The following is a 13,544-nucleotide window of genomic DNA, read 5'->3' on the forward strand; positions in this document are numbered from 1 at the left end:
TGTGATAAGACGTGCTCCTGTGATGTCCAACCACTTACTCTGTCGCTCAAGAATACAGCATTCATCCTGATATCGTGAGTTTGTGTTCAGGCACCGCCACAGTTACTGCCAGTCCAAGACCACAGCACTGTCCATGCTCTCCTTCAGGGCGGGAACTCTGTCTCACCTGTCAATCACAGGGACACCAGCCAGTCTTAGGTGTCTGCGAGCTCATTTTAGTTCCTCAGACCAGGTCCACGGCTCTACTGTGAACCTCTGAGATGCAAGAAATGCTTTAATCCCTGTTTCCAGTCCAGACTACTGTATGTGGAGATGAACCAAAGGTCCTGGAAGTGGAGCAGTTATATGATTTAATCTCCTAATTAATAACATGCTGAAAAACAGAACACACTCACATATGCTGAGATGAACAAACCCCTGGACCTCTGGTTCAGAAGCTAAAGAACTAAAGGTGCTCAGCAATTTTACAGAGGCTCATATTCCAGGTGAACGACAGCAGGAAATGCTTAGAGTAATCCAACAGCGCCACCTGTAGGAACATCTCAGTGAGAGTAAATCATGGAAAGGAAAATCTCCTGAGGTTTCATTGAACTTTTAGGATATTTACATACAATAAATGTCTATATAGGTGTGTAAATAATTCTCAATTCTCTGTGTGTGCAGGAGGAGACTCTCTCTCTCTCTCTCTCTCTCTCTCTCTCTCTCTCTCTCAGCTGCCTGCTCCTCAGTGGTCATGGCGTCTCCTCTCCTCTTGGGCCTCCTTGTCCTGTCCGTGTGTGTGTGCGGCAGTGTTGAGGTGAACACCAGTGCTAAACGGACCTGTATGGATAAGGTAGAGTGCGCCAACGGGATTCTACTTCCTATTTGGCTTCCTCAAGACCCACCGCTGCCCCAGAAGGTGATTCGTGCGATCATCTACTTCCTGTCTCTGCTCTACATGTTCCTGGGTGTATCCATCATCGCTGACCGCTTCATGGCTGCCATCGAGGTCATCACCTCACAGGTACACACACACACACACACTCACACAGGTAAAGACTTGTTCATCTCAGTAGGATTAACAGAAATATATAAAATATAGCATTTATTCTGGATTATTTCAAGCATAAAATTATTTCTTTATAAAATGATATTGTAGCACTTTCACAGAGGGTATAAAAAAACTTCTATCTATCTATCTATCTATCTATCTATCTATCTATCTATCTATCTATCTATCTATCTATCTATCTATCTATCTATCTATCTATCTATCGTATCTGTTTGTCTGTTCATCTATATTTGTATACATGTACCTGCTACCCCATTTATTTCTATGTGTGTTTGTCTGTGAGTGTGTGTGTGAGTGTGTGTGTGTGTGTGTGTGTGTGTGTTTGCGTGTGTTTATATCTGTTTTTCTTTTTTATATTTCTGTAATGTACTTTAATAGTGATCAGAAATTGTTAGCCAGAGAATATCATTTCAAAATGTGTGTGTGTGTGTGTGTGTGTGTGTGTGTGTGTGTGTGTGTGTTCCTGTAGGAGAAAGAGGTCACCATTACAGGTCCAAATGGTGAACAGACAGTGACGACGGTGCGGATATGGAACGAAACCGTATCCAATCTCACTCTGATGGCCCTCGGCTCCTCTGCTCCAGAGATTCTGCTGTCAGTCATAGAGGTACACACACACCCACACACACACACACACAATATGCCCCTGGTTCAACTTCATCTGTGATAATGTCAATCACAGGACTACACACACACACACACACACGCACACACACACACACACACACACACACACACACACACACACACACACACACACACACACTTCTGTCATGGGTCATCTCTGTCATCTTCTCTTGTGATGGTGTCAGTTGCAGAATGCACACACACAAACACACACACACACACACAAACACACACACAAACACACACACACTCGATGGCTATATCAAATATCGAACACAAGCAAACAGGTGACTTTTATTCTGTTTTTAATTGCCAAACTTGTTGGAAAATAAGACCTAATATAGACTCCAGATTCTTTCGGCTGTCTGTAATATCACACACTCTACATACTCATTAACACAAGATAAACAGTTAATGCAGTAGTCGTCTTGCATTAAACAACCGTTTCACACATTGTTTATATCCACACACACACACACACACACACACAAATCCCATCTTCACGTTCCTTCCCACTAAACATTAACTCTTCATGCTCTCGGAAAATTGTCCAAACTCACTTTCCATGTGCCTTTGGGTTCTCATTAACCTCAGACACATGAGGCTTCACTTTTTGTTGGAAATATTCATTTTCCATTTTCCATTTTAAGAGATTGAAGATTCTCCTCGACTGTCCACTTATTTACCATCACGCCCTCTCGTGCCTTCTTCCGCCCTCAATTGGCCACATCTGCCCTTCACATTCAGCTCTAGTTTTGGATCCTCTTTGCTCTATTTATGCTTGTTATTGAGTCACTCTAATACATCATTAGCTCTATTGAAGTCTAATTAGTTACTTGAGCCTAAGAAGGCTTGTAGGATCACGTTACCGTAATCAGTCAACAAGACCTTATTAAAGACAGCACAAAGAATTATTTTAGCCAGAGCAGACTGTGACATGGGGGTCTGGGGTCTTCTCGGGTCTCGAGATACAGTAGTTTGGTTCTTCTCGGGTCCGTTCGGTAAAAACACATTCATTTTAAATTACCCGAGACCCAATGCAGCTATTATTATACCCGACCCGTGTCCGAGGCACACGTAAAACTTTTAGACCCGAACCCGCTCTGGTCTCGGGTCGGACCTCGGGTTTTCGGATCTAAGTGGACCCGTGAAGACCGCTAGTCTGGGAGTCTGGGGAAAATTGGGGTTTTTATCTAGTCCAGAGCTGGATATGTTAACATATAGCATTTATAATTAAATGGAGAAATGGGAATAAATAGAAACTGTTTATTACCGATTTCTATACGACGATGAAGTTCAACGCCGCTTTTTTCCCCCCTAAATACAGGTGTGTGGGCATGGCTTCAACGCGGGCGAGCTTGGGCCTGGCACAATCGTTGGCAGCGCTGCCTTTAACATGCTTGTTATCATCGCAATCTGCGTGTCTGTGATCCCAGATGGTGAGGTGAGGAAGATCAAACACCTGCGCGTGTTCTTCATCACCGCATCCTGGAGCGTCTTCGCCTATATTTGGCTCTATCTTATCCTCTCCGTCATTTCTCCAGGGATTGTTGAGGTGCGCGTGTGTTTAAATGCATGTCATGTTTACAGACGATTTATTCAAGGGACTTGTATCGTTATATCATATGAAATAGTCTGCTGAAAGGAATTCTAGGGTCAACGCAACACCCTTTAAATAATGTTTATCTGTATCATAGATTGTATCAGATGTTTTTCATGTCTCTGACCACTTTTAATGCAGAGATCTCAAAGGTTTGAAGTCATTGCTCAAAACCACAACCATAGCCAGAATAAATCTCATATTCTGTTCTGCTGTAAAGCTGTAAAGAAACTGTCTGCTGTAGAGTGTTAAACTTCTAGTGGCCCGTTGCAATCATGTGTATGTGTATGTGTATGTGACCGTGGACCTTCACCTGTCATTGGAAATATCGCCAATTAGCCAAGTAACGGTTAAGCCACACTGCTTCTGCAGCCATAAAGACGTAAGAATTTGATTCAGGTATCCATCAACATGTTGTCGACGTAGACACCACAGTGAATGCAGGACATGTGCAAGAAAGCAGGTTTTATGCCAGCAAAAGTACACACCATTGATCAAGCAACCTTACACAGCACAACTGGCATAACCGTTAGATACCAAAGCCTCTTTTCCAGGATAAATGCTGCTTTCTTCCACATCTCAGGTCCAGAGAGTCCAGGAAGGGCATCATGTTGCAGCTCAGTGGGTCCAGTTCATTGGAGTCCAGTTCATTGATGTTGTATAGATCCTAGTAGTCTACACAAACTTTCAAAAATTGTGCCATTACTTTTGTTGTCGACTTCTGCTTCAACTCATGGATACTCATCTTTGCTTCTTTTTTCCACTTTTGCAAGTGGTGAAGATATTAGATCAGAATTGCAACACTAGAGTTAGTCAGGTTTTTCTGGTACCATGCTGTGCTCCTGGAAGTAGACCATCAGCCTGCTTTGGTGTTCTGATGGTTTACTTCTCAGTCGCAGTTCACCTAAATCTTGTCTGAACTGAGGACAAAAGTTTGTTGAACTTTACTCACCATAGTGGAATAACAAGGAATCTTTGGTTTATGAAGACACTTAAACCTTCGGCTAGGTCAAGTTCATTCAATTTAATAAGTTTTATTTTAAAAAAATGTTATTTTTTCCTGGGGTAAAGACACAGAAAACTTGGAGTGATGGAACTTCTTGTTGTGTTAATGGTGGCACAACAGATACTGGCATAGTTGTATGGCACTTACGGGGGGCAACTGTACTGCATCTCCTTGCTTGAAACCTTGCTTAATTTGTCTATTTCTATAAGTACGTAAAACACATAATTATACCGATGATTTGTTGTGTGTGTGTCAGGTGTGGGAAGCAATGCTGACCCTCATGTTCTTCCCCATATGTGTCATGATGGCATGGATCGCCGACCGGCGGCTTCTCTTCTACAAATATCTTCATCGACGTTACCGAGCTGACAAACGCCACGGCATCATCGTGGAGACAGAGGGCGATCTGGTGACCAACGGCATTGACGTCATCATGGAGGGGAAATTCCATGGAAATGCCAATGGTGGCCCTAGCAACACTGCCAGCAACGTCACCAGCATAGAGACAAGAAAAGACCCTGGGCAGGACCGTGAGGAGGTACAGAGCAAGTGGTAGAGAAGAACAGACATGGAAAGACAGATATGGACTGAGAAAGGAAGACATGGAGGAATCTGAGATAATGAAGTTGAATAGGAAAAATGTTTAGCCTGAGAGATTTATTTGTTGCTAAGCTATTGCTAAAATGTTTTCTGTTTGTCCTGGCAGGTGATTCGGATGCTGCGCGAACTTCGGCAGAAATATCCAGATAAAGACTTGGACCAGTTGATCGAGATGGCCAACTACTCAAACATGCAGAAGCAACCCAAGAGTCGTGCGTTTTATCGTGTACAGGCAACACGCATGATAATCGGAGCTGGGAACGTGTTAAAGAAGCATGCTGCAGCAGAACAGGCCAAGCGTGCAGGCCCGAACGCCAGCTCCAATGATGATCTGATGACTTGCGCACATGTTGCCTTGGAGCAGGATCGTTATCGCTGCAGCGAAAACTGCGGCCAACTGAGTGTATGGGTTACACTGTTGGGTGGTTGTGGGTCCAAAACATTCCAGGTGGACTACCGGACTGAAAACGGCTCGGCCAAAGCTGGAGTGGATTATGATTACTGTGAGGGAACGCTGGAGTTTCAACCTGGAGACACACGCAAAGAGATAAAGGTAGGGATGCGGAATGTGTGTAATTTAATTTAGAGAGAAATGGAACAGTAGTAATAAAGCTAGTCATGGGTAGTATGTATGGGTGGACCGTTAGGGAAGGAGATCAGATAAACGGTACATGTAGGGGAAGCCCATGAGTGGGAACATGTAAGGGTTTTAAACAAATGAGGCAGTTACTTGTGTATCTGTGTTATTAATGTGTTAGAAATATGTGTGTTTGTTATAGATTGGTATCATAGACGATGATGTCTTTGAGGAAGACGAGCATTTCTTTATCCGTCTCTCGAACCTGCGCGAGCCAGGGGTCGACGCCACAGAGGCCGCCCGATTGGTGGAACCACTGCTCGCTACAGTAACGATTTTAGACGACGATCACGCAGGAGTCTTTTCGTTTGGGCGGTGCGAGCTCCTTGTTCCTGAGTGTGCGGGTGTCGCTGAAATTACTGTCACTCGGGAGACGGGAACCCGGGGCACCGTGATCATACCGTATCACACTGAGGATGGAACGGCACACAGCGGAGTCGACTACCAACAAACGCAAGGCGAACTGGAGTTCAGTAATGAGGAGAGCAGGTACACACACACACACACAAAGGAATTTTCCTTATGTGGCATTTTTCTTACACAGTAAGAGAAAGTGATCAATTTGTTTTGTGTGTGTGTGTGTGTGTGAGGGACAGTGTGTTTTATTGATGGTGTTACGTCTAGGGTGCTACGGATCTTCTTCCCATTAAAGATGCAAGCGTTGAATGCTCAAAAACCGAGACATTAAATCACATCAGTGACCCTGACCTACCTCATCTTTTAATATCAGTTAGAATTTACGTTTTTTCACTGGTCTTTTGGCAGAGATGGGGGACATATGACTTGACTCGAGTCAGACTTAAGTCGCAAATTTGAGACTTGAGAATTGCCTGACAAATATTAAAAAAAGCCTCGACTTGACTTTGACTTGACATTCATCACTTGAGACTTGACTCAGACTTGAGTTAAATGACTCAGAGATGGGGGACTCGACTTGACTCGAGTCAGACTTAAGTCGCAAATTTGAGACTTGAGAATTGCTTGACAAATATTTAAAAAAGACTCGACTTGACTTGACATTCATGACTTGAGACTTGACTCGGACTTGAGTTAAATGATTCAGAGATGGGGGACTTGACTTGACTCGAGTCAGACTTAAGTCGCAAATTTGAGACTTGAGAATTGCTTGACAAATATTAAAAAAGACTCGACTTGACTTTGACTTGACATTCATGACTTGAGACTTGACTCGGACTTGAGTTAAATGACTCAGAGATGGGGGACTCGACTTGACTCGAGTCAGACTTAAGTCGCGAATTTGAGACTTGAGAATTGCTTGACAAATATTAAAAAAAGTCTTGACTTGACTTTGACTTGACATTCATGACTTGAGACTTGACTCGGACTTGAGTTAAATGACTCAGAGATGGGGGACTCGACTTGACTCGAGTCAGACTTAAGTCGCAAATTTGAGACTTGAGAATTGCTTGACAAATATTAAAAAAAGACTCGACTTGACTTTGACTTGACATTCATGACTTGAGACTTACTTGTGACTTGCACATGTGTGACTTACTCCCACTTCTGACTTTTGGTTCTAGAAGTTTCTGCCTTATTTATCTTGTCCATACACCTTTTAGTGAGGTTGTAAAAAAGAGCTACAAGTTTAACAATTCTAAACAAACCATCATTTCAAATTGCTAATTGCTTCCTTGTTAATTTCACTGTAGTTATTTGGTACGTTCTGGTGGTTTGTCAGTTAATTATGTATTAAACATAATTGTGACACTTGTGTAGTTGTTAATACAGTAGTTTGGTGAAACATGTTTGTTAGTTCTTTTGCTTGCTGTTTTTGTATTAAAAGTATTGTGTGTTCATTTTTTGAGTAGAACAGCTGGAGGTCTGTGTTGTTGTAGTTTTGTAGTAGTTAGCATGAGAGTTTTGTCATAATGCAGTTGTGTGCTTGTTGTGTTGTAGTTGTCGAAATGTTCACTTGGGATTGGTCATTTCATTGTGGTTTTATCTGGTGAATATTGTGGCAGTAGTTTTGTGGTTGTATGTTGTGTTGCTTTATAATAATCAGTTAGTTGTACAATGTTGTAATAGTTTTGTAGTTTCTGCAGTAAACGTTTGGTACTGTAGTAGTTGTGAAACAGTACCCTGGAAGTTGCGGTATGTCTGAGATTGTTCTCTAGTTTCTATTCAACTAAAATGTATCAACCTCTGACGCAGTGTGTGTGTGTGTTTGTGTGTGTTTAAATTATTTAATGTGTTGTTAAATATTGATGCAAGTTCAGCTTTGATGTGACTTAAGTGTATAAAGTGTTAATATTTTAGGGTTTAAGCCTAAAGGAGATAAACACTTGTCTTTCCCTGTGTGTGTGTATGTGTGTGTGTAGTAAGACATTACAGGTGCCAATCATCAATGTCCAGGAATATGATAAGCGAGAAAACTTTTACATCGTCCTTGAAGAACCTCGGTGGCTCAAGAGAGGAATTTCAGGTGTGTGTTTGTGTATGTGTGTGTGTGTGTGTGTGTGTGAGTGTGTATATTTGTGTGTGTGTGTGTGTTTGTGTATGTGTGTGTGTGAGTGTGTATATTTGTGTGTGAGTGAGATTTATTGTTTGAGAGCATACTGTCTTCTGTCTCTGGTTCCAAAAGTAAGTGTGTGTGTTTGTGTGTGTGTGTGTGTGTGTGTATGTGTGTGTCAATGGCTGTTGATTTATGTTCTGTTTTTAATACTAGTCTCATTAATGAGTCTATACTGATTAAATATTGCACTTAAAACTTTCACTAAATAAAATACAAATGTTTCTTATCATTGACTAACTGACTAGTTGATTGATTGATTGATTGACTGAGTAATTGGTTGACTGACTGATTGATTGATTGATTGACAGATTGGTAGATTGATTGATTGACTAACTGACTGATTGATTGATTGATTGATTGATTGATTGATTGATTGACTTATTTGTGTTCTGCTGCAGATTTGTTGTTGAATCAGGGTAAGCTGTACATCATCATCATTGTTTGCTCTCTTTCTCTCCATAATTGTGTACATTTTTGTATTCCTCACCGTTGAAACACTCATGAAGACCACTACAGATTAATTGTCTATTTAATTGTCTATTTTGTCTGCAAAACATGTTATTTCCTGTTCTCTCTAACACTGTTGCAGCTTTAAACAGGCGTTTCCTGCACAGCATGTCTTATCTAATCTAAAGTTAATAAGGTAAAACTTTTTTATGCAAGTGAGCATTAGGAAAGTGTGTAAGCATGACAGTGTAACTGGAGGTTCCTTAATTAAACTCCATGAATGTTAAAGGAACATCTCCCTACAGAAGAGCATCCTCTGTTCAAGTCCCTGTGTATGATCTGTTACTATAGAAACGCTAACATATTACATTTAATGAGCGCATTTATACAAACCTGTGATTTGCAGATGAACTACTGAGTTTTTTATAACACTAAATGTTATAAGTGATGTTATTTACCCCCTTCCCTTCCCCACACTCATTCTCAGGTGCTCCCAGTGCTGAGCAGGAAGAGGCGAGGAAGATTGCTGAGAAGGGCCGGCCGATTTTGGGGGAACACAGCAGGCTGGAGGTCATTATTGAAGAGAGCATGGCCTTTAAGGTACACACAGACTGAATGGGGTGCCAATATTTATATTTTGAGGCATGTTTTTATTTTATTTATGTGGATGGATGCATTATTGCAAAATGATGTTAGTGTCTTTGTGTGCAGGTGTGTGTGTGTGTGTTTTGTACTAACATCACCCGCTTCCTTTCCTGTAGATCCGCCAGGGAATGGCCCCCAATGGCAGGATAGACCCGGTAGACAAGGCTCCACCCCTCTGCATGAGACGTGTTCATGGATTGGTAGATAGTTTATTGGTCAGGACTCTGATTGGATGCTTCCGAGTCTCGATTGACGTTGGCTGTCAAATTAAAGCACCGACCAATCAGAGTCACCTGTGTGTATATGACTTGTCGTGATTGAGTAGTGAACCTTTTTTTGCTTTCTGACTGAATTCACCTGTGTTTCATTTTACTTCTCTTTCTTTCTCCCTCTCTGTGTGTGTGTGTGTGTGTGTGTGTGTGTTCAAAATAATCAGTGCATATCCAAAATTTTTGATGAATTCCAGTGTTCACCTTAATGCTTATCTCTGTGTGTGTGTGTGTGTGTGTGTGTGTGTGCATGCACGTGTGTGTATAGAACACTGTCGATCGTCTGTTAAAGGACACTAACTTGGCTGAAGTAATCGGAACACACACATGGAAAGAACAATTCATTGAGGCTGTCACTGTCAGTGCAGGTAAGCTGTGTGTGAGTGTGTGTGTGTGTGTGTGTGTGTGTGTGTGTGTGCAGTGTGTATATTGTGTACAGTGTGTGAAGTGTGTACATTGTGTGAAGTGTGTATGTGGTTGGAGTGTGTACAGTGTGTATGTGGGTGGAGTGTGTACAGTGTGTAAAGTATGTATTTTGGTGGAGTGTGTACAGTGTGTGTGCAGTGTGTATGTGGGTGGAGTGTGTACAGTGTGTACAGTGTGTATGTGGGTGAAGTGTGTACAGTGTGTATGTGGGTGAAGTGTGTACAGTGTGTATGTGGTTGAAGTGTGTACAGTGTGTACAGTGTGTATGTGGGTGGATTGTGTACAGTGTGTATGTGGGTGGACTGTGTACAGTGTGTATGTGGGTGGAGTGTGTACAGTGTGTACAGTGTGTATGTGGGTGGATTGTGTACAGTGTGTATGTGGGTGGACTGTGTACAGTGTGTATGTGGGTGGAGTGTGTACAGTGTGTACAGTGTGTATGTGGGTGGAGTGTGTACAGTGTGTACAGTGTGTATGTGGGTGAAGTGTGTACAGTGTGTATGTGGGTGGATTGTGTACAGTGTGTACAGTGTGTATGTGGGTGGATTGTGTACAGTGTGTATGTGGGTGGACTGTGTACAGTGTGTATGTGGGTGGAGTGTGTACAGTGTGTACAGTGTGTATGTGGGTGGAGTGTGTACAGTGTGTACAGTGTGTATGTGGGTGAAGTGTGTACAGTGTGTATGTGGGTGGATTGTGTACAGTGTGTATGTGGGTGGAGTCACTGGAGCAGGAGGAAGTTGTGTAATGAGTGTAATGTGTGTGTCTCTCAGGAGAGGGCGATGAGGGCGAAGGGCCACGCCGGCCGTCCTGCTGTGATTACTTTATGCATGTGATGACTGTGTTCTGGAAGCTGACGTTCGCCTTCGTCCCGCCCACTGAGTACTGTAACGGCTGGGCCTGCTTCGTCGTCTCCATCTTCGTCATTGGCTTCCTCACCGCAGTCATCGGAGACCTGGCATCTCACTTCGGCTGCACCGTGGGGCTGCGGGACACCGTCACAGCTGTGGTGTTCGTCGCCCTCGGCACATCCATCCCGGGTGTGTGTGTGTGTGTGTGTGTGTGTGTGTGTGTGTGTGTGTGTTGCTTTGTTCTCTTTAATAAGGGTAATTTTGAACCATTCATTATACTTATGTGTGTATTATCTTTACTATACTTCTCTTACCTTTTTCCTTTCTCTTTCCCCTCGAGCTCACTTCCTTCTCTCCTGCTCTGTTTCCCTTTTTTCATTCACCTTCTGTTCTGTTTTTTTTCTCTTCCCTCAAATTCTTTTTTTTCTCTCTGTTTATTTGCTTTTGTCTCTTTGTTGGTTTCTGTCTCTTCCACTTCTTTTTTTTCTACCTGGTTTTCTTTATTCCTCTCTCCCTCTTTCTCTCTTAGATACCTTTGCGAGTAAAGTTGCAGCTGTTCAGGATCAGTACGCTGACGCTTCAGTGGGAAACGTGACAGGCAGCAACGCTGTGAACGTCTTTCTGGGGATCGGCCTGGCCTGGTCCATCTCAGCCATCTACTGGGAGGCCAAAGGTCAGGCATTCCACGTGGATCCGGGCTCGCTGGCCTTCTCCGTCACACTATTCACCATCTGCGCCTTCATTAACATGGGTGTGCTCATGCTGCGGCGACGCCCCTCAGTGGGCGGAGAGCTGGGTGGGCCCAAAACCATTAAGATCCTCACGTCCATGCTGTTCATTGGCCTGTGGCTCCTCTATATCACCTTCTCCAGCCTGGAGGCATACTGTCACATAACAGGCTTCTGAGAAAACACACTTTATACACTTTTATAAACGATTGGGTCATCAGGAAGACTCAACCGAGAAGCCTTCTTCACCGTCATCTTCTTCACCATCATCAGCTTCATATACAGTGGTGGATAAACTCTGACACTTTATTTTGTAACCTGTTATAACAGGACATAATCATCCCTTAGAAGAGGATGAACGATCCTAAACAAACACATATTGTATATTTCCCATGACTGATATTTACACTTGAACGTGAACCAATGAACGGAAGAACGAATGAATGGAACTAAAAAATAATGATTTCTTTCATTATGGATGTTGTATGATTGTAATATTTAACCATTTAAATGCATATAGCACTAAACACATGTCAGAATTATTAACTACTAGTAAAAACCATGACTCCTGTTTCCTGGTATTCTTATAAAATGTTATAAGACTTTGGAGAACATTTTAACTCAGTAGCTCATGTTGTTTTTAATAAGAAATAACCCACAGTGTACAGTTTGTCATTCACACAATCAGTTCGTTATGATTTTACACTAAAGAGGGGCTTCAAAATGTGTCTTGCCTAGATCTTATAATATTGTTACTACTTGATTAGCATTAATGCAAATTCTGGAAAATGGGAAGTATGGCATCCCACAAGGTTCTGTTCTAAGTCCCTTACTGTTTTTCTTTTATAGCCCGAACCTTCTCCCCCATCCCCCCCACCCCCATTTTCAAAACTTTTTCTCATTTTTCTCTCTCTCTCTCTCTCTCTCTCCATTTTTTTCTCCTTCCTCTCCCCTCCTCTCTCTTTTCCATGTCCTCCTCTTTAGACCTTATGTGGTTGCTAGTTGATTACCATTAATGGATATGCTTCCAGTATGGTGTCCTTCAAGGATCTGCAGTATTTTAGGCCCCTTGCTGATTTCTTATTTTTATTTTTAATTCACAAACATGATGATGGCTTTCATGATTCTGACAACACAAGTATATCAAATATCAAAATGTATCAGTGCTGCTGCACAAAATAGGAGACAGGTTTATATATATATATATATATATATATATATATATATATATATATATATATATATATATATATATATATATGGAAATGTATAAAACATGAGGAACACCCTTCTAATAAATTAAAGAAAAACAAAACTTTTTTTGAGTACCAAGGCTGCCTGGAACGAGCTACTGATTTCGCCTTAGAGCTTGACTGCTGTTGTAGCTACAGTTAAGGACCTTGACACAGTTTAATCATTTGGTTTGCATGTAAATAAAATCACATATTATCATTTGCTACACTGTGTCTTCATAATTTGTAGATTAGACCGTTGCCGCTGTGTCTTGAAGTGCACGCTAGCGGCCTGTGGCTTTATGACTTTTAAAAATCCATATAAAAGAATCTAATCATCTCAGAACATCTAAAGAAGTATAGCTCGTCCCGAGGACTTCTCTTCGCCACATGGGGTATTTTACTAATCTCCTAAAGCAGATCTCTTACTACTAAAAAAAAAACAACAACAACAACAACATTGCGCCTATAAATCACGGCCTAGTCCTTTTTTCCCCTTGACCGTGATCTCCGAAACAGAGTTAAGGACATGCTGTAGCTGTATCTGTGTTTTGAAATAGAAAAGAGAAAATAGTTTATCTTGGTTTAAACTCTTTTGGTCTTTCATCATGTTCAATATACTTTGAATTGCTTGCTAAATCTGGCTAAGTCATTAACAATTGCATATTTTAATTGTCTTACCCTTTAATATCTTATATATATATGTATATATATGGTGTGTATACATATATATGTGGTGTAGGAACTCTTAGGAATGGAATAAATCTAATGTATATATCTAATAAGTGCTATATAACACATCACACTAATGTTTCCTCTTTATTCTGCACCCTTTTTAGTGCACTACTTTTACCACCCCACGTGGATTTGGAGTCGCACCACAACGAAAACG

General features: G+C 41.7%; 1 protein-coding gene across 1 annotated transcript; it reads left to right on the forward strand.

Moving 5' to 3' along the window:
• The first annotated feature begins 706 nt into the window (after positions 1-706).
• slc8a2a (solute carrier family 8 member 2a) lies at positions 707-12,654 on the forward strand. Its single transcript, XM_060862790.1, has 13 exons — positions 707-1,003; positions 1,521-1,658; positions 3,006-3,233; positions 4,541-4,822; positions 4,991-5,437; positions 5,664-6,010; positions 7,861-7,964; positions 8,453-8,470; positions 8,989-9,101; positions 9,263-9,346; positions 9,684-9,783; positions 10,615-10,881; positions 11,222-12,654. Exons 1-13 carry the CDS (start codon positions 734-736, stop codon positions 11,596-11,598), a joined length of 2,775 nt encoding a protein of 924 aa, XP_060718773.1. The 5' UTR covers positions 707-733; the 3' UTR covers positions 11,599-12,654.
• Positions 12,655-13,544: the final 890 nt, after the last annotated feature.

This window comes from Tachysurus vachellii, chromosome 26 (genome assembly GCF_030014155.1).
Source record: "Tachysurus vachellii isolate PV-2020 chromosome 26, HZAU_Pvac_v1, whole genome shotgun sequence".
NCBI lineage: Eukaryota > Metazoa > Chordata > Actinopteri > Siluriformes > Bagridae > Tachysurus > Tachysurus vachellii.

Bases quoted from the DNA above. Each gene is read 5' to 3' on its own strand.
- slc8a2a (XM_060862790.1), top strand. From the start codon at position 734: ATGGCGTCTCCTCTCCTCTTGGGCCTCCTTGTCCTGTCCGTGTGTGTG. The intron at 1,004-1,520 runs GTACACACACAC...GTGTTCCTGTAG, and splicing joins TCGAGGTCATCACCTCACAG to GAGAAAGAGGTCACCATTAC. The intron at 9,347-9,683 runs GTAGATAGTTTA...GTGTGTGTATAG, and splicing joins TGAGACGTGTTCATGGATTG to AACACTGTCGATCGTCTGTT.